At 27.2% G+C, this 21,865-nt stretch overlaps 1 protein-coding gene across 1 annotated transcript in view; it reads left to right on the forward strand.

Moving 5' to 3' along the window:
* LOC107439183 (integrin alpha-9) overlaps positions 1–21,865 on the forward strand; it is a 92,511-nt gene that overhangs the window by 34,451 nt on the left and 36,195 nt on the right. Inside the window, exons 3-14 of the mRNA XM_016051687.3 lie at positions 5,203–5,315; positions 5,631–5,757; positions 8,982–9,058; positions 11,698–11,746; positions 12,294–12,404; positions 13,742–13,830; positions 14,011–14,082; positions 16,312–16,455; positions 17,709–17,811; positions 18,439–18,530; positions 18,930–19,020; positions 19,716–19,761. Of these exons, the coding sequence (XP_015907173.1) occupies positions 5,203–5,315; positions 5,631–5,757; positions 8,982–9,058; positions 11,698–11,746; positions 12,294–12,404; positions 13,742–13,830; positions 14,011–14,082; positions 16,312–16,455; positions 17,709–17,811; positions 18,439–18,530; positions 18,930–19,020; positions 19,716–19,761 (1,114 nt within the window). The remainder of the gene's footprint in view (positions 1–5,202; positions 5,316–5,630; positions 5,758–8,981; positions 9,059–11,697; positions 11,747–12,293; positions 12,405–13,741; positions 13,831–14,010; positions 14,083–16,311; positions 16,456–17,708; positions 17,812–18,438; positions 18,531–18,929; positions 19,021–19,715; positions 19,762–21,865) is intronic.

Below are 21,865 nucleotides of genomic sequence, written 5' to 3' on the forward strand. Positions count from 1 at the left end.
TCACGGTATGTCACATGACGATCTTGCTTTATCAGTTCACGCACAGCATCGATCTTTTCTGGCACAACAACGGATTTTGGACGACCTGCACGGGATTCGTCCTGGATCGAACATCGACCACGATTAAATTCGTTATACCAATTTTTTACAGTGCTGTAGGATGGCGCTTTATCGCTGAATAAAGAATTAAGTTCATCGAAGCACACTTGTCTTGACAATCCACGTCGAAAGTTATGAAGAATAATGACACGAAATTGTTCACGATTCAATTCCATTTTTTGAAAGAGAAGAACTTTTCCATTTACTGTCAACAACACAAATGAAGCTATAATGGTAAATCGTCTGCTGAATTTATGTTCAAAAATATCAAACTTTCGATTAAAATCGTCTGCGGTCGCCTAACAACACTTACTGTTGCCAATGCCAGAAATATAAATAGCAACCCTCGTATGTTACCGGCAAAGTATGAAACGCCGTCATTCTATAAAATGCCTAGGCATTGTATATAATGCCGGATGTTTTTAGGTAAGGTATGAAGCACGAGAAGTATTGCATACTTTCCCTGGGCATTGTATGCAATACCTGGGCATTCTATAGAATGACAAATGCTATTTAGGCCAAGTATGAAAAAAACGTCCTGATAAGGTTATTATGTAAATGATGCGTATTTCCCAAAAATAAAAATATTATTCTGAAAAAATAATGAGAGTGCCATTAGAAACAAATTATTCAAAATGCGTAAAGAACGTTGTACAAAACATAATTCATGCTTTTCTTATTAAGGGGGAAAAAATTTCCATATAAAAAACAAGAAATTAACCTACTTGTTGCAACATGGCAGGCTTGAATGACATTTTGAATTACATTTCATTACATTACGAAACGAATCGGAGATGTACTTTATACTTTGCCGGTTTCTCATTTGGCATTCTATGGAATGCCTAGGAAATGTGCGAAATATAAATCGTTTCATACATTGCCGGCTAGTTTTAGGCATTATATACAATGCCTTGGCATTCATAGAATGCCGGATTTCAATCTTTGCCAGTATATTAAGTTTATTTAGCTACATTATATGATAATTACAAGTTATATGATAATAACTTATATGATAATAACTATATGATAATACATTATATGATAATAACTTATAAAGTTGGTTTATTTTCAATTGTTCGAAAATTTTTGTGTAAATGACTATAATTTGTAATTATTAGTAAAATCTCTTGAAATAGTAAATTTTGAGAAAACCAAGAGTGGGTTTTTGGAAGTCCACGGGTATGTCCACTTCATAGAAAATTTTACTTTAATATATTCTGAATATCCCAACTCTCGTCCCTAATTTAAAAAAAAATAAATAAATTAATTAAAATCCTTTGAATTATATCTTGTAAAATATTTGTTCGATGGAAAATTATGAGATTTATATATTGTTTTGCATAAATGATACAATACATGGTTGAGTAATAAATCAAAATTTTACCGAGTACCCGTAATCGGCTGTGTAAAAAATTCAATTTTCACCAGGTACCCGAACCCGGCAAAATTTTTGAACCCGGTACATCTCTAAATTTTGAGTAAACTTTTGATCATGGGGGGTTTGTTTTATTTTCTCTTATTGGCTGAACTTATTTGACTTTATTTTTTCAATGATAGTTCTTTTATCTGTATTTATCACAAATGGTTTAAACTTGTCCTCACATGTTCTGTTTCTAGTCATCTGTTTTCCCCCCAACAGCAGAAACCTCTAATTGTTTTACGACACTATAAGAAAGAAAAACAAAAAAGAAAAAAAGAGAAAAAAGTAAAATAGAGAAATACTATTTGGTCTATACAATTTGCAACCAAAAACAAATATTCGATGGGAAATAGATTAAAATCAATTTTAAAAAAAAATTCTGGAACTGACTGTAAAAAATAACGAAATAAAAGTGTAAAATATTCTCAATTTTAATCACTTCCAGCTTTTTAAAATATATGAACATTAAAAATAAAATTTTCAAGAATTCAACTAAGTACCTGTGAAATAAAAAAGCTGAAGTTTTATACACTCAAAAACTTTGAAAATTACAAAATTCTAAGTGAAATATAATAAATTAGCACGATGTTTTAAGAGTTAAAACACGTATTGGGAAAAAACGATAACAATTTGCAAGCGAAAAATTCTCTACTTCTTCATCCATCTATAAATCTGCGTATTTATATTTCTTGGGAATTCTATCTATTGAAAGACAAGACAAATAATTTCAAATCAAAAAAGAGTAATTTTGACTATTGCGTTAGAACTGATAAATCACCTGCATTAGGGAAAAGCATCTATGCTATTTAATGCCAATGAATTATTTTCATTTTTCTCATTCTGCTTTAAGAAATGTAAAATTAGAAAGGTTCCTTTTTTACTTTTTATAGTTAGGTTAATTTTTTTTTTTTTTGCCATTTGATGACACCTCCCAGTGGACGCAAATTTTGCTTATGCGTCCCAGGAGATGCATTTTACGCATCCCAAGCGATGCTTCTCAACTTTTTAGACGTCCCTGGGAATGCATTGTGACTTTTTTAAGCGTCCCACGATATACCTGGTAACTTTTTATTACACATCCGAGAGAAACATCGTAAAAAAAATTTAAAAAATTGCGTTGCAGCTGCAACGCAATTTTCCACTAGTGATGCAATCCACTAGTCCACTACTGGATGCATTCACTACTGGATTCCACTACTGGATGCATTCACTACTGGATGCATTCACTACTGGATTCACTACTGCAATCCACTACTGGATGCATTTTAAGCGTCCCAGGGAATACAATCTTCATACTGAAGTACGTAAGCAGAATTGCTGGTATTTGAAAAGGGTTCGAAATATTTCTGCTTTGGTAAATTTTCAAATAAACATTCTATTAATAAAAATTGGGTAACTCGTTTGCTTTATGCTCACTTTCCAGAGCTGTGTACAGGAATACGTTTGCTTTATGCGCACTTTTCAGAGATGTGTGCAGGAATGCCGAGAAATTTGACCCTTGTCCCACTGAACGGATCGACGCTGCAAGTGTGTGTACATGTTAAAATTTCTTGTTTTTTTTTGTTCTTTTTTGCAGCTAAAAAGTACTTTTCTTCTAAACGATTTACATAACATATTATGCGCTACTTATAAAATATACTTTTAATGGTATTAATCCAATATAGGTAAATGGAATATTGGACTATAGGTAAGGATTATATTACGACGACCAAAGCCGTAATGGTCCATTCCCCAGCTGTTACAAGCATTAGCCGACGGCAATTTGAGGCAGATTGGGACGGTTACCAATTTTCAAGCCTAACTCCTCGTTTGCCTTCGAAGTCTAATCAAGTGTTCATATTCAAAAATACAATTTTATTTGTAAATTACATTAAAAATGCTTAGAGCATCTGACTTTAGTTTTTGTGCTTTTCGTTCGCAAAAACGAACATTTACTAAAAATGCTATAGATTGATTTGGTATATAATTAAGAATATTTGCTGTTACAAAATCTTTGTAAATTGTACTTTTGAACTAAATCCCCTTGGAATTTATAAAAATTCATTGTTGGACTCTGGAGAGTAAGTTTCAGCTCATTCTATCATTTGGGATAATTTCTGAGAAAAATTACAGGTATTATGGGTGAAAAAGACAGTTCTCCTTACCCACAGAAAAACAAACCAGTTTCCAACCAAGGGAAAAGGAGTAATTTTACCAAAGCTATGCCTGACGGCTAAATTTCGTTTTCTGTCCATGTTAGAATGTAGAATGCTAAATGTTCTTTTGTTGTTCTGCTGTAGAATTCTTATTTGCAAAGGAAAAAGTATTTTTCTTTTTATTACGACACTTTAAAATTACAACTAGAAGAAACATCGAAAAAGTTTCCTTCTAAAATATTTATCTTTTAATGTCTACTTATTTAAATAAATAAATTTTCTGAAGTACGTTTTCTAGATATAGTCTTTGACGGTACTTGAATGGCAATAATTATTTTATATTATGTCTAGAACGTTATAATCTACGTTCAAAGAGATTTGCAAGGAATCGAAATATTCGATAAAGGATAATTAAAATTGTTCTAAAACCGTTATTGGAAAAATTATGAGTTGTAAAAGTTTTGATATTTAATTCCGAGAAATTGTAAGCTGGCAAAAAAACAAAAAAAAAAATTTTAGAGCTGTAAAAATGATTGCATTTAGTCTTTGTACTTTTTCTCCTGAACTAGTAGAAAAGTATGAAATGTGTTACTTTTTAAAAAGTACCGAATTCAATCTGTTTTTCCCTACTTGTATGACAGTAAAGATTTTAATATGTATGAAAGTAATGCACCAAGCTTGTTAACATTGTATATTTATGCAATATATACATAAACAAAACGTTCTCCTTAGCATAGATTTTCTTATCTCCTTTCATGGAGATATCACATGGTATGTATCTCCATATTTCCATATTCTGTCCTCTTCCTTTTACATATTTCCATATTGTTGACAATAGAAATCAATTACGTATTATGTATGTTTTTTTAAAAAGTATGTGAATTCAACTTAAAAAACAATATCACAAAACACATTGTAAAAATTGCTCTAAAAACCCATTAAAGGATGTTTTAAAAATTATTTATAGCATTTTAAAATAATTTACAACGTTAGAATGCTTAGTTTGAATGAGATCTATTCAATAATATAAAACATAAAGCTATTGGGCTGCATGTTATTGAGAAAAAGGGAAAAAAACTTCTCCCATAGACTAGCACGAAAATGTAGACTGAAGCTGGCAATGGTACCAACGCCCTTAATATATATTTTTAAAATCGCTTTTAAAAGTGAAGTCAGAAATTATGGGTCACAAATTAATATGTAAGCTTAAAAAACCGTTTCGAAGTCTGATGAATCACTATTGAGTCCCACCTTCTTCAATAGTAATTTGTCAATTTTTGATGTTGGTGTTTTCTAGCTTAAATATTAATTTGATCCCCTAATATGAATATTTTTTTTCTTCATTTGTGACAAGGATTATTCATAAAAGTTGTGGTTATAGAATATTCTGTATTTAGTTACTGGAAAATATATTAAAGTAAAAAATTCTGTTTAAATTCAGATTTTTGTAATATGAGTTGATTTATATTTTCATTTATTTCATTAAATGTTCATAAACCTTATAAATCAGTTGATTAATTATTTCTTTTATTTTTGTTTTATTTCTAGGTAATACTCAGACTGATAATGGAAATAATGTTGCCTATTATGACAAAAAAGATTCCATGTGGCTAGGAGTAAGTTTGGATATTTTGCACAGTCCGACCCGAAGTGATATAGTAGTAAGTATGTGATTATCTTTAATGAATTTTGGATTGATTTTGTTTGAATTTATTAAAACAACAACTGTTGAAAGAATGATGTAAACTAACAAAAATAAATACTATCCTATCTACTATCCATCTAATAATTTCTATCCACAATATTTATCTTGTAGTTCCAGCTTAGTCATTCTTTTATAGAATAATACTTTGATCATTTTCATTATTATTTATTATCATCATTATTATTATTTTATAAATTCAATGTTCATGATATTTTTTTAACTAAATATAATGATTTAGCTATTTAATTCAAATATTAATTATTTTTTTAAGACTTGTGGACATTTATGGAAAAATCAGTTTTACCGACAACATTATTTGGCTAATGGAGCTTGTTATGTTATCAATAGTGACCTTGATTCAAGGAGTGTGACAAAATTAGTGCCTTTTGTGGAAAAAGGTAATTATGTTATTTTGTAAAGTAATTTACAGTGTGTTACAAAATTATAAGACCACCCCAAATATCATTCATTTTTATGGTGCATTGCATAAAATCAATAATTTTAAAATAGTAAAGCAGTTGAAATAAGTTATATTTTATCAAGCTAGACTAGTGTATGCAAATAATCATTAATATAATTCAGTATACGACCTAAAAGAAGCTATGGATGATTGACACTAAATTCCTACAACTTAGCTTTATAACTTGATTAAGTCGATGAAAAATTGAGTACCTTGAAGTTATCCAGAAAAATGGTGCATCATTATCATCTCATAATTTGTTTACATTTGCACATTTTAAAATATTCTTTTCAGTATTTGAAACTTCATGATTACTATAGGTTTATCTGAACTCACTTTTTCTACACTTTAAATTTTTAATCAGTGATGAAGGAAAAAGAGAATTAGCGACAAAAAGTTTCTTTCGCGATATGGCGTCCTCTTGAATTAAGGCAATCGATGAGCCAAAATTACAGAAAAGTATGCTTTTTGAAGAAATCTCTAGAGCGTTGCGTGGAATATGTTTATATGAGGGAAGGTGACGTAAGATCAGATTTGAGCTAAACTGGGCGACCTAGAATTTGTTAGATTTAATGAAGACATTCATTGTTGATTTCAGAATTTATTAAACATAATAAAATTAATTCTATTGCGACTTTTGATTTCCAGGATCTTTTCAGTATCATTCCCTGTTCTAAACTAAAAGATGTCCCTTTGAATTATTACTATGATTTTAAGAATATCCTTAATTGCGATTTCAATTATTGGAAAATTCTAATTAATTTTTGTCTTTTTAATAATTATAATTACAATGGAAGGGATATTTTTATTCAAATTGATGGAATACCACAAGGATCTAATTTTTCATCTGTCTTAGCTAACTTAGTTTTGCACTAATATGAAAAAAATTATACTCTTAATATTAAATTTGTTTTTTAAATTGATTGATAATTTAATTATCTTTAATTTTCTAGATTATGCAATTTTATTAAATGATATTTAAGCCGAGGAATTAATCTTCCTTCGTAATAATAATGATTAATTTTACTTTCTTGATTAATTTAAATTTTTTGGATTTGGGTATTATAAAAGAAGAAAATATCTGCTTTGTTGACTTATTTGCTTTATTTTTGTAAAAAAAATTCATTTTAACTGGTGGTCTTATAATTTTGTAACAAACATTTCAGATTTAAAATTTTGATATTGTTGACAGAATATTCATACTTAAATATATCTCTTAAAAATTTATATGCATGTAACATAAAAAGCTTCTATTAATCTTTTTATGTTAGTACTTTTCTATAAAACTTCTTCCTAATTAATTATTCTAAATCGAAGCAGTTTCTCATATTTTTAAAAGGCCACATCCTGTTCTTAAATCTATTTTTGACTCAAGTATGCATAATTAAAAGTAAGGACATTTTTCCCCTTTACCCTTTGTGGGAATCACATGACCTATTTAACAAACCAATTGTAATTACTAAGATTTCCCTTTTTCCCTAAAATATAACAAAATAGAGGGAAATTCATTTGCTACTTTCCCGTGGATAAAAACTGAAGTACACAGTTTTGGAGTGCAAATTTGATCTTTTTTATCAATGGATAAGAAAATGTTTTGAATATACTATGTGAAACTAATAAAATATTTTTTGTCCTCCAACTGCTATCTGCGTGGCTCAACAACACTCATCATGTCTGCTACCCTTTCATGCATGTATTTTTTTTATCATTCATTTTCATTTTCTTAATTTAGTTTTGGAAAATTTATATTACTTATTTAAAATTCACAAAAGCCACAGTGGTCTTGTAATTTTATTTTGTTACACACTGTATGTTTGTTTTATATAGGATGTTCCATAACCACCATTCTTAATACGTATGTTTAAAATGCTTGTCAAATATAAAGTAAAAAGTATGAATGATTGAATATAAGGTATTAAGGGTGGTGATTATAGAATTTTCTGAATATTTTTCTTTTATTTCCATTATTAACAAATTGTATATGTAATTAAAGTTTTTTGTATTCTGTTTTTTAGTCTGAACTATGCTATAAAAAAGAACTTCAATTAATGTAGTTCAATATATGAGCAGTAAATAGTGTAATATTTTAGCGCCTTTTTCAGAATAGCGTAAGCCAATAATGTCGCTTTTTACATTATGACACAAATTTTAATTTACTGTTGAACTTAAAAATTTGTTGTTTCTACAAGTGGCATATTCCATATTACTAAGTTCCATTTTACCTAAAATGAATCAAAGCTATTGAATTATTGTCTAAATATAAATAAGCAATTAAAAAGATATGATTAATTTTTTAAAACTACATAAATGCATTCAATTGTTTTTTTTTTTTTTTTTGTGCTTAATATTGTGTTGAAACAATTTTTTAGAAGAAAATTCAATACATGTTCAAATCATAATTAAAATGTTAGTTTTACTTTTATTAGTTAAACATTTTTAATGTATATTTCAGGAAATAATAAAATAACAGAAATTTCAAAGGCAATGTGTAGTAGAACAGTGCGTACTTTTTATGAAAAATTTTAAAACTGTTTAATGTTTGAAACAATTTTTTTTTATTTTCACATTTTGGCATGTTTTTTGTTGTACAGAAATATTTAAACAGCATTAATAAGCGAATTTGAAAATAAAAATCTATTATTGGGAACAAATTATCCTGCTCTTTAACAGCACAGATGTTAATAACGTTTTCACTATTCTACACTGCAATTTTTTTAAAAATTTGTTTAGTTATTGACAAGCTCTTGAAAAATTGAAAGTTCATTTATCGAACACTATATTACCATATGAAATTGACATTTTAAGAGAAGCTGGCATTGTTTTCATTATAATTTATTTCTGACTTAAAGAATATGAAATTAATTACATTAAGAGAATAAGAAATTTGTATTCATATTTTTTATTATTTATAAATAACTTTAATAAACTGTCTATATTTAGAAAAATTATGATAATAAATAAAATAATATAGGGACTAAGTTTAAGATCATGCTAAGTGACTTTTTAAAACAACTCAGTGTTACAGGTTTAGGAACATATATTGAAATCTTTACAACTTTCTGTATCATTCTGAAGCATGTTTTCTTATATTTATTAAATGTCATTTAACCTGACTTCCAATTAGATCTTTCGATTTTAACATTTTACTATTTTTCTTTGTAGCTAAACAAGCTATAATACCACCTGGAATTTATTATTATGCTTTTGGACAAGTAGGCACATCCGTAGCATTTTCTGAGGTAAAATTACATGTCTTTTATTTCTCAAAATTTGCCAGAAAAGTAATCTTAGAAAATTTTCCTATTGTACGGTATATTTTCTAAAATAATTAATTCTCATGAAATAATTAAAAACATTAAGTCATCAAGATGTTTCAAGGGCTATAAAGATTTTAATGTTAACAAATGACGGCACATATCTAAACTTTCTTCAGGGAGTGAATGCTGTGCTTTTCCCCATCGAGTTTAAAGTCATAGGTGTTTCAATTTGATTTTCATTTTAAATTTGATTTTCATTTGATTTTTTTTAAATTAGTCTCAGTTATAAAAAAACAATTTTTACAGCATGACAACAGTTTAATAATCTATTAGCATTGTTAATTTCTCGATGAAAGTGCTATAAAAGAGGAAAAAGTCAATTTATTATAGATTTCTTTTCGAAATTTTAAAAAAATTGACCTTACTTCAAATGGTTTTGATGTTATTATTACACAATTTTTTTAAAAGGGAAATATTTAAGTCATCTGAAAGATTGGTATCGTTGCATTATAAACTGTTTTGATTTTGTGTTTCAGAAATAAATCTTAATATTTTTTCAGTGCTTGTGAAAAACATTCATAGGCAATCTTTTGAATTAAAAAACCTGCACTATTGAAGAAAGCAGATAAGGTTATGCATAGATAACTTACATTTGTTGTTATTTTTCATCTTTCTATGATATTTAAAAAATATTAAAAATTACTAAGGTACATAAATTTTTTTTAATTTTTAAATTCTATTTTAAATTAAATTCTCACTGCACTAAGCTGGGATTAAAAAAGCATACAAAATCGTTCATTAATATTTTTGAAATGAAATTTTATCTACTTATTTTAAAGCATTTAAGTTAAGAGATAATCTACAGCTAAATGATTGTGTAACAAACGTTAGAGTTGTGAGCATTAGGGTTTACTAAATAATTTTCACGTACTAGTGATGCCAGTAATACCTTTTTAATATGTTTATAGATCTTTATTAGGATAATATTGTATTGAAAATGACAATAATAGTTGGCTATTTATCTCAATTTGAACTAAAGGTCATTACTTAGACAGCATACAATAGAAGATTACCTCCTCAAAAACTTAATGAGTTTGTCCTGCAGAACTATTTTATTTGCAAAATTTACTCTCTGTTATTCATTTTATGTGATGTAAAGACTAAATTAAATTTACCTCTTTTACTATAGACTCCCCAAACCATGATGCTTCTCCAGGAAGAATTTCTCTTTGAAAAATATTTATTGTCTGTTCACAAAACCCTCCAATAATATGAATACCCATTTGAGTTGGATAAATTCAGCTTTTTTAATCCTCAAAAAGATTCTATAATGAAATATGCTATTTTAAGAATAATGTTTTCATTGCAAACAAATTGATATTTAGATATTGACTGGTAACCAGTTGACGTAAGCCTTTTAACGATCGTTTAACCTTGTAGCTTTGGGATGAAGTTTCAGGCTTAAAGCATTCTTCATTTTGTAAGACACATTTCTAGAATTCTGCTTTATTACCCAAAGAACTACATCGTTTGAGACACCAAAGTTGATTTCTTTTTGCACTTAGCAGAAATTGACTTATTTGACATTATTCGAACAATTTTTCATTGAACCTGGAAGAAATCTTGCCCTGTTTGGTCAAAAACTTAGAAATTCACCAATTGATTAATTTATCATTTTAGAAATGTACATATTTCTTTTACTCCTGCTCTGAAAAGTTCTATGAGGGGTGATGTAAAGTTGAAATTTTAACTTTTAAAGTTGACTGCATTTTATTTATATATCAAATGTGAGGTACATCTATTTTTGCAAAAACAATTCTACAGCAGTAATCAAAATTAGTAGGCTCCTATAAATTTGTAGTAAACCTTTTTTAGGAAAATATAATAAACTATGTGAAACTTTGGTGTGTGCTAGATTAGCTTATTTAAGTAGGGCATGTTTATTTTGCGTTACACTATGAAGATTATATTTAGTAGTACATTCATGGAAAAAAGAATCACTAAAACTAAATTTGTGTTGAAATAAAATAATATAATGCTTGATTCTTTAAATTGTTACAAATTTCTTATGTATTAATAATTATAGAAAGAATTTATTGCAGTTACTAAATAGAGACTGATAGTTTATTGGATCCAGATTTAAAATCTGTCATTGAGGCAGCATGGTTAATCATTTTTAAAAAAATTTATCACAATTATAAGTAAATTTGTAAGGAATAAAATCGTTTTAGTTTATTAACTTTTTAAAACAATTGTCTCTAATTATTTGTATAATTTTGTCTGATTTTATTACTTGCAAATAGAAAAAATCTACTAAATTGATAATTACTCTGTACATAGTAATGGTTTTAAAGTCTGACTAAAAACTTCAATAATAAAAAAATTCAGCTCATATTTTTTTTATCTATAAATTATTCATGAATAAAAATTATTTTTAAATAAAAATTATTGAATCAGAATCGAGAGATCATTATATGAGATTATTTAATATAGAACAAGTTCTTCACTGATTAATTAATTAACTAGTTAGATGCAGAAGAACTTTTTTTAATGTCCATGATAATTTATAAGTATTCTTATTTTATTTTATTATTACAGTTTTTTAAAAAAAACTTTTTCAGGATGGAAGCTTTTTACATCTTGGAGCTCCTGGTTTTTATGATTGGACTGGTATGCATACTTATATTATGAAATTCTAATTATTTTTTAATAAAAACTAAAAAAAATCATATGATTAAAAAACTACCTTGCTCTTTTCTATATATTTTAGTCCAAACTTTTTTCGTACTGTTATAGTGTCAAGTTCTAAAATAACTTAAAATCAATTTGGTTTATTAAAATAATAAAAATATGGCTTTTTTTTCCTTTCTTTTGAAGAGTAATGAAATTAAGTGCTTACCTTGAAATGGTTAATTTCATTTTTGGTTTAATGTTATTTTATATAATTTAATTGCTTATATAAGGAATACCTGTACATACATAAAGGACATAATTATTGCTATATTGCTTTGGGACGCTATTATTTTAATTTTATATATAATTTTTTTCGAAGAATTTCAGTCACTGTCAAGTTACACCTTGAATTCAAATGGTATGAATGGAAATTACAAACAGTCTTCAATTCCATATGAAAACTATATAATTTATAATAAAGGATAGTGCTTTATTTTGCTTTTATTGAAGGTAATCTAATATTACTTTTTATTAAATACTTTAGGTACTGCGGTAAGTTACGCTTTGAATCCTGATAGTGTGAATCAAAACTACGTACGGCCTTCAATTCCAGATCCTCCTGTTGATCAGAACTTGACTCCTGAATCATATATTGGTGAGGGTGAAATTTTTATTGAATTTTAGAATTACAAAATGGTTATTGTTTCCAAAGTATAGGGTTTAATTATTATTTATTTTGTTTTATACATTGTTAATATGAAGGGATTTTTTTCGTGAAGTTCAAAAACAAAAAAAAAAATCATGAAAGAATGAGAAGAGTTCCAATTCCAGTCATTTTGTTTGTTGTGTAAAATGAAACTGCAGAACATGGCAAAATAGTGCAGTGAAGCTTATTGTTCTCATTATCTTTAGACTAACCTTAAAATTTTAATAATCCGCAAAATAAATTTAGCCAAGTATAAGAAATTTTTGAAAATAAATTTGTGTCCTCACTTTCTGATATAAATTGAACTATAGGCTGAAAAAAAACAGCTTTATTCAAAAAATGTCAGAATAAATGTTGTTAAAAAAATGATTCAACATTTATGAAACAAAAGTTCACACCTATGGTTAACTCTGGTTTGTTAAAGTAGTCAGTTAAATAAATAGAAAAAAAACTAATGAGTTCTGAAAATAAAATCATAATACAAATATAAATAATAAGTAAGAATTAAAAATATTTTGATTTTTAAATTTAATTTAAGATAAAACCAGAGATTTGAATTTAAAGCCAGATGCTCTAACTACCATAATGGATATATACCTCTGATCGATGTGAGTTAATAAGTTTAATAAAGTTGCTATGGAATGCTCAAGTCATTAGCCCCTTCCTTCTCGCTCCCGTGAAAATGACGGGGTGAGGTTTCACCCTCTATTTCTCGCTCCTGTGATATTGATGGGCTGGATTGTTCAGTAGTAACACACCAATAAGAATAAAACTAATTCATTTCTTTTGCCCGGAAAACATTTTATTTCTCATTTTACTCACCAGGTGGCAGTACCAGAATATTTTTAAGGTAATTGTAGATAGTTTATTTTAAACTGGATGTCAGCACTAATTAAATGTGTAATACAAATACAAAAGCTAAAAAATAGGCACTTTTATTACCATTTTCTTGAAAATTTACCAATCATAAAGGAGTTTAAGAGTGCAAGATCAAAAGTTATTAAGTTGTTCGTTTTTTCACAATGTACAATATTGTCAAACTATTTAAAATATAATGAATCAAAAATTTACCCATGGTTTTCCCTTCTTAAGAAATTACTAAAAACTGCACACCAAATAATATCATTCAACAATTAGAAAATAGGCTAATGATCAAACTTTTCTATAATTAAATCTTTCATCATAAATTGTGAATTTTGGCTTTAATTATATGTAATATGTAAATGTATGCAAATTTATTATGCAAAATGTTAAATTTAGACTATTTTATTTCATTTTAAATTAAGGTTATTCTGTGACTTCTGGGAAATTTTATGATAATCATGAAAATTATGTTGCTGTTGGAGCTCCTAGAGATGGGGAATTTTGTGGACGCGTAAGTATGCTAGAAAGAGTAGTTCTAAGTTATGATATTATTCTCATTATTTTTCAAAATTGATGCTAAACTATAACAGTAATACAATGATTTATAGCATTTTAATTATGATTTATCAATTTATATTATTTTTAAAAATTTATAAAATGCATACAAGCTAAAAAATCAAAACTATTACAGGTATACATCTATAAAGCGATGAAAACATCAAATAAAAGAATGGTTGTTCATCACAGAAAAACAGGCTTCCAGGTAATGTAATACACTATATTGTATGTTTGCTATTGTTCCATTTAATAAATATTACATTATTAATTATATTTATACATGTTTAAAAGTTAATGCTGAAAAATGCAAAAATATATTCATTAAATATACTCCAAAGTATTCAAAAAAAAATTTTGCTCAATATTTTCCGTTGTAATGATATCATATTATCTTAGTAATATTATATTATCTTAGTAGTATTATTTCAACCAAAAGTCAATTTTGGTTGAAATGAGCAGTTGGAGATATTAATAAATTTAAATAAAAATACTTTATTTTAAAATAAGAAAATTGGATTATTTAATGTTTTATTGTGTATTAAAGTGTGCAACTTTATGGAAAGAGACACAAAAATGTTCATCCGCTGTAAAGCCATACCTTTATTTTACAATATATGAATATCGTGATATTTCATACTGCTGTTTGAAATATATGATTCTAATTGTTCTGTCAGGATAGAAAGTCCTTTAATATGAATATTTTTGTTTTAGTGTATTTTGCAATATCTTTGAAACTCTTTAAACAATTAAAAAACTTTCACATGTCATAGTAAAATTAGTTTATACGAAAATAAAGTTCTATATTTATTTGCTATTTTTTATTATTTAATTTAGGTGTGATTAAAATATTTTTAGGTATGCAAAGTTTCATATCATGCAAAGTTTGCATCATTTTAAACTGTGTAATTTTAAATGAAAAATCCAGAATTTGAGCAAAATTAGCCTAATAGTTTTTAAAAAATAAAACTATCATAGGGAAACAAAGACTGCATTTTAGCATGAGGAATATGGGGATCAGTGTGTAGCAATGTCAACCTTCATCTATGAAAAGGTACCTCACCATAGAATTCAGTTAAAATGTCTTATATATTAGTGAAGTGGAATTATATTTTTGTAGTGGTAGATACATTACAGTACTCCCCCACCAGAATTATATTAGTGATAGAATTCAATGAACGGATACCACTAATTGATTCATTGTTGTTTTGTGAGAAGCCGGGAGAGCTGTATTAAGATCACCGTACTTTTTTAGTGCTGATTGTGAGAGCTGTATTAAGTTCACGGTCGTGGTCGCTCCTGTGTTGCATTTAGCAGTAGAGTGTATACATTGTGTGTGATCGAGACTGAGAAGCAACTGCGTGAAGAAGACAATGTCGCTGTCACAAGTAGCAAGTCAACTGTTCAATGTGGACTATCCATCGAAGTAGGCGTGTTCAAATCGTAGTAGGCGTTTCTGCCTAGGTAGACGTGTTCACATCTCGTTCGTGTGTGTTCACATCTCGTTCGTGTCTCCAATATGGGGATCAGTGTGTTATCGGCAATGTCAATCTTCATCTATGAATTTGAGTGAACATGTCTTATATACTAGTGAGTTGGAATTATATTTTTGTAGTAGATACACTACAAGGAAACCAGATGATTAGATAAAAAAAAATTGTGTGCGTTACAATATTTATTTATTTTATACATCATTCTTGAGTTCCTATGATGAGCAGATTTTTCATTGCGCAATAAAGTAAAATATGTTTGCAAAGTTAATCAAGATGTAAATTTTTTATAATTTTTTTCTATACTTATGTTATTTTAAAAATTTAAATAGTTATACTGTGAAAGGCTTTCTTTGTTTTAATCTTAAGGTCAAACAAATATGGGTATGATTAACTCAAAAAAAGTTCTTTGATTTCAATAGTAGAATTGCCAAATGTATGAATATCTTTTCAATTTTGGTTATAAAATAAAATGAGATATTTATGAAAAACATGTCTGCTGCAATCTCTGAATTGATTTCACCCATTTCGTTGCATTTGGCAGTTCATTAAAGTAGTACCTATCTGTGCTATAGAAAATATTATCTAAATATCTGTTTAGCTTTATATCAGTAGTTAAAATGAAATAATAAAAAGAATGAGGAAGCAGTGTGCCTTTCATTTAATGGGATTCTGAATGAACAGAACCATTAAATACATATCTCACTCAAACCAGATTAAGCATAAAAATGTCAAACAGCCACAGGGGGTAAGTACTAAGGTGAAAGCTAGTGATGCCAAAATACTTATTATAACTTTACCATTCAGCATACATTTGATGAATTTTTATTTTTTCAAAAAGCCTTTGGATTTAATATTTTTCAATTTAAGTACCCAAAAAATTTCTCATGTGTTAAGTTTGTTAATTTTCATGTTCTCATGTGTAAATTTTGCTCCTTGAATTACAGTTAGGAGAATATTTTGGTGCTGCTGTACTCGGAATAAATTTAAATGGTGATGAGTATGATGATTTATTAGTAGGAGCTCCTTTACATTCCATGGATAACGGTGTTGATGAAGGAAAAGTCTATGTTTTTATTAGCAATGGTTTGGTATGATACTTTCTTTATTTGTTTTAAACTAAAATTGTATAGAATTTTCATCTCTTGTGTTTGGTCATTACATATATTTTGTTAACCTAATTATATTTAGAAATTGTGCAGTTGTTTTTTCATGATTAAAAAATGTGCAAATATTACGTCATTAAATCGAATTAAAATTCTACCCCCAAAGATTGTGAAAGTGAAACTCGTTTCCGCTTCATTATTTCTTTAGAATTTTTTTGGTGCACACTTAGTTATTTCTTATTTATGTTGTTATTAAGTTATTTCGTTATTAGTTATTAATTGTTTCGTTAATATTACTTTTTTCTCCAACTTTTAACTGTAATAAACTTTTAAATCTTTTTATTTTTAAATAATTTTTTTTTAAATAAATTTTTAGCTTAAAATTTTTTTTATTTTATGTTTCTTATTACACTGTTTTACAGATTTATGTAATCAGTCGCAGCGTTAATTCCTCCACTAAATATGGTTGAATTATTTTTTTATAATAGAAGAATAATTTACTTTCCTAAAATTTGAGATTCTCCAACGTTTTTCTCTCAAACTCTCACCCTCCCAACGCAAGGTTTTTATCAGCGCCACTGAGCACATAAATATTTTTTTGCTGTTTTTATACCGTTTTGTTGCTTTTTTTTTGCTGAGAAAGAAAACTTTTTTCATGTGAACTCTTTGTTAATGCATTTTAGGTTATTATCTCCCCCCCCCCAAATAATTTAGACATGGCATATATATGTTATGACTCCTTTTTGAAAATTGTATCAAAATGGAATGCTGAAATTTGTAAATAAAATAAAAAAAAGTTTTTAAAATGCTATCAATTCTACTGCATTACTGTTGGGAGAATGAAGAAAAAAATCAAGATTAAAAGTATGATGAAATAATTTTGATTCATTGGAGGAAAATGAAAAGTGTTGGAAGAATATTACTAGAAATACTTCTTGCTTTAATCTGGTAATTTTTATTATGACTTTATTTATTATTATTTATTATTATTATTTATTATTTATTTATTTATTATTTATTATTATGACTAATTTTTATTATGACTTTTTTATTATGACTTAATAAATGGTTTTTCCCTCCAAAATTGATCTTCAGCCTTTAATGTGTTTATTTTTAAACTAACAGGTATTCTTAAAGACAAACATTGATACTGAATCAAATTATAAATATTTTACATGAATTAATTTAATGTATAAAATGTGATATTGTATATTAATTGAGATTTTTCTTTATTTTAGGGACTCCAAAATTATGCAGAGTTGTATGGAAAAAACAGAGCATATGGTAGATTTGGTACTGCTCTTGCAAATCTTGGTGATATAAACCAAGATGGCTACAATGGTAAATGTATTTGCTTGCTTGCTATTTTATAAAAGCTATGACATGTATGATATTGATCCTACTCACCAACATATTTTTAAAACACTGCTCATTTTGCTGTTTGAAGAGTTTTATTGAATCTTCATAGCTTCTTCATAGCTTTCTTCCAATTGTTCTGAGCAAATTCTGGTTGCTTAGTTAAATTCATCATTCTGATGCAAATAGCAGTACAGTTTCTATTCAACCTATTTGATCAAGGTTATTTAATCAATAATGAGGGCTCTTTCTTATTTGATCAAGGTTATTTAATCAATAATGAGGGCTTTTTCTTACACTGGTAACAAACTTGTTTTTCATTCAATGAGAAATGCCGGGCAGCCGTGCTATCATTGAATTTTCTGCTAAAGCAATCCTGAAATTAAAATTATTTTTTACATCTATATAGAATAATTTTTAACGCTTTAACATATCTTTTCTACATTAGAGTTCCTTATTTATTTTCACATTGATCCAACTTGTCTTGAATTTTTTTTTATCTATACTTAAATAAAGGCAATAGATTTATTCTGCTGAAGTTATAAGCTCATTTAAATACTCCCAATAATTAAAAAAAAATACTTTAAACACCAATGCTTTTTTTCCCCTTAGATATTGCGATAGGAGCGCCCTATGAAGATGAGAAAGGTGCGGTATATATTTATCATGGCTCTGCTAGTGGAATGAATATAGAGTATGTTCAGGTACATGAATATATTTTTATTTTATTTTCATTATTTTTTGTTGGAATAAAAATGCATTGAGTTTGTAATCTGTGAAGGGGAGTTTTTGCTTAATTATTGAAACTAAATTGCCAATTTACACTTAGCAAGTGATGTTTTAAAGGTTGATTTCATTTATTTTTCTTGCTTTTTGTTTGTTTGTAACATTGTATTTTGTTACCTTACTTAGTTCACATCATTTTGGTCACTTTGATTTAATTTGGATGAAGAGCATGTTGCATGCTTAAAAAATGTCAACGTCATTTTAATTTTTGTAGTGCGTTTAAAATTTTTGTTATATTAATAGTAGAGTGATAGTCTTTTTTTAAAAATAAAAACTTATCTATTATGAAATTTAATTCCTACTTCATTCCATTTCAGAGAATAGCAGCTAAGGATATTGATTTATCTTTATCAGGATTTGGAATTCATATTTCTCGAGGATTTGACATTGATTCTAACCAATATCCTGGTGAGAAATAATGATTAACTTATTTTCATGTTTGCAAATTTATTTCTATTAATGATTTATAATTACATCAGGGTTCCCACGGTCCTTAAAAACTGCTTAGTTTTTATTTTGGAAAATAAGGGCCCTTAAAAATACTTAATTTTGGTTCATGCTTTTTTAAAGTCTTTGTAACTCACTGTAATGTTGCCTACCCTCTTATGGATAGTTGTATCATTGTAGAATATTTGTTTTGAATGATGATGTACTAAAGAATGAAATGTAAATGCAAAAAATGCAAAACGAGTATTCCAATGGGAAGTTTATAATTTAAACTTATATATTTTGACTGTGCTGAATTTACTCAAGTTAAGAATTCTCATTGTTATTGGTGCAGGATATTTTTGTTGGAAATGAAAAAAATAGTTTTAATTTTCTCATTTTATAAAAAAAAAGTTCATTGATTTCTACTGCAAGCAATTTTTTTAAGTCATGACCTTAATGTAGACAAATGTGGGACTGGGCCGTTATTTATATTTTGCATTTATTTATTTTTTTTATCAAAAATAACATTTCACCTATACAAAAAATAAATAAATTCATATTTTTAAGAAAAAACATGAAAAACTTGTGTAATCATTTAAAAATATATAAGTAGCAAAACTTGTATAATGTATTAAAATGTTAACCCCATTATTTGCCTTTTACTTTATTTCTAGATTTGCTAGTTGGTTCATATGCATCATCTAATGCTGTGTTGTTTAGGTAAAAATTTAAATTCCCATTTACTATAAATGCTTCTGTTATTTATAATAATTTTTCTAATTTAGTCTGTTGTTGGATACAAAAATTCCTTTTATGTGTTTTTTCCTGTTTTCCATAGAGACTGCCCTTTAAACACATGTTTAGCATCTTTATCAGAAAGAAGAAAAAATATATGCAAATCAATGCGCGAGGGAGATAAAAATTTTATCATACTGTCAAATCATCATTGAGAAAGAACTAAGAGCCACAAATGCTCCCAAAACATCTTATAGATATCGCTATACAAAAAGATAATCTGAAATCCAACAGAGATTTCCAAGATATTTGAATATCTATGAAATGTCTCTTAGAAATCCAGGTTTGATGTCCAGCCTATTATGACGTCTAAGGTATTTTTCCAAGGAATCAGACGTCGTGATTTATCAAAGACATACAAAGAATATTTTTATATCTCAATTCTTGAATAACTTGCTCGATAAAATTTAATGATCAAGCATGAAAAGTACATTTAAGCTAAACATCTCATAATTTCATTGATCAAATTAGTTCAAATATTACTGTCATTGAAAAATATATGATATTAGTTCATTTTATTTTGCTGAACAAATTTTTAAAATTTCAATTGACAGACAGATTTTATCTAATATTTTAAATTAAAGCTAAAAGAAATTATAAATAAAAAAAGATATAAAATAAAAAATGCTTAATATAAAATAAATAATTTAAAGATTCTCGTTTTGAAATGAAAATTTTATTATTTATTTTTTTTAGTTAGCTTTTTTTCAAAGTGTTTAAAGTTTTTAGATAATCTTAGAAAACTATAGTGTGCAGTGCATAAAATCAAAAATAATAATATTACACTAAATAACTTTAGTTCTGATTAATGTTTGGATTTTTATGTAATTCTGTATTTATCTTAATGGTTTCTGGGGGTGACCTTAAATATACTTAATTAATTAGTGCAAACTATTTATAGGGCAAACTAATTAATAGGGTTACAAAATCAGACACAAAAACATACTTTCTCTGAATAAACATAAATGCTTTTTACATGTTAGGATTCCTGACCCTCGATATATATATATATATAGGGGAGAGTCGGGTAGCCCCGCCTACTTAAGGAGTATTGCTTATATTTCTGTATAATATTGAGTAATAATCAATATTTTTGTATGTTTCTATTGTTTTATCACCTAATTAAGTAATGCAAAAAGAATAAACCAAAAAAAGAATACTTTAACTTAAAAAAATAGAAATTTAAAAAAACATGTTTTTCAGCTCTTTTCAAAATGTGTCAGATAGCCCCGCCCAGTTACAAAAATTATGTTTTTTGACTGTTTTTTCAGGTGTAAATGAAAGTGACCAATGTATTGACAATAGATAAGCCTCATTTATCATTTTTATCACAAAATTATTTTATTTATTACATATTTATATACTTTTAGTGAATTCTATCATTTAATAACAATAAATGTCATACTTAATGTCATACATATATTTGTTGTTAAAAATGCATATAACATTCAAATTTGAAGCAATAAAATAATAATCTTTGCAACCGTACATTTATCGACAAAATGAAATTGGGCGGTGATACCCGACATTCATGTGAGCGGGGCTACCCGAAATCCAATTTTTTTATAAATTTGTAATTACTCGAACAATTTTTCACATGTAAACTTCTTTCTTTGTGCAAATTAAACTTAAGACTACATAATTTAATGCTGTATTTATGGAAAAAATTATTTTTTTAGTAGTATTAAAATGAAGTTTAATCGAAACATTCAACCAATTTTTCTTAATCTCATGACTACTGTATTCAACATATTTTCAAAACTATTGTTTACCATGTTACCAGATGCATAAATACTTGAAACTTTGAAAATAATATTTTTTAAATATAACAGTTAATGTCCGATGGCCCATTGACTTGAAAAAATATTCTATTCATATGAAACTGACAGTGGGCGAGGGTACCCGACACTCTCCTACTGAAATTTGAAAAGAAAAGAAATTAGCATAAATATTTTTTTAAATAATTTTTTTTCTTCTTTTTCATTAATCTTTTTTAGAAAAATATATACTAATCTTAATGGTTTTTATT

The sequence above is a fragment of the Parasteatoda tepidariorum genome, chromosome X1 (genome assembly GCF_043381705.1).
Source record: "Parasteatoda tepidariorum isolate YZ-2023 chromosome X1, CAS_Ptep_4.0, whole genome shotgun sequence".
Classification (NCBI taxonomy): Eukaryota; Metazoa; Arthropoda; class Arachnida; order Araneae; family Theridiidae; genus Parasteatoda; species Parasteatoda tepidariorum.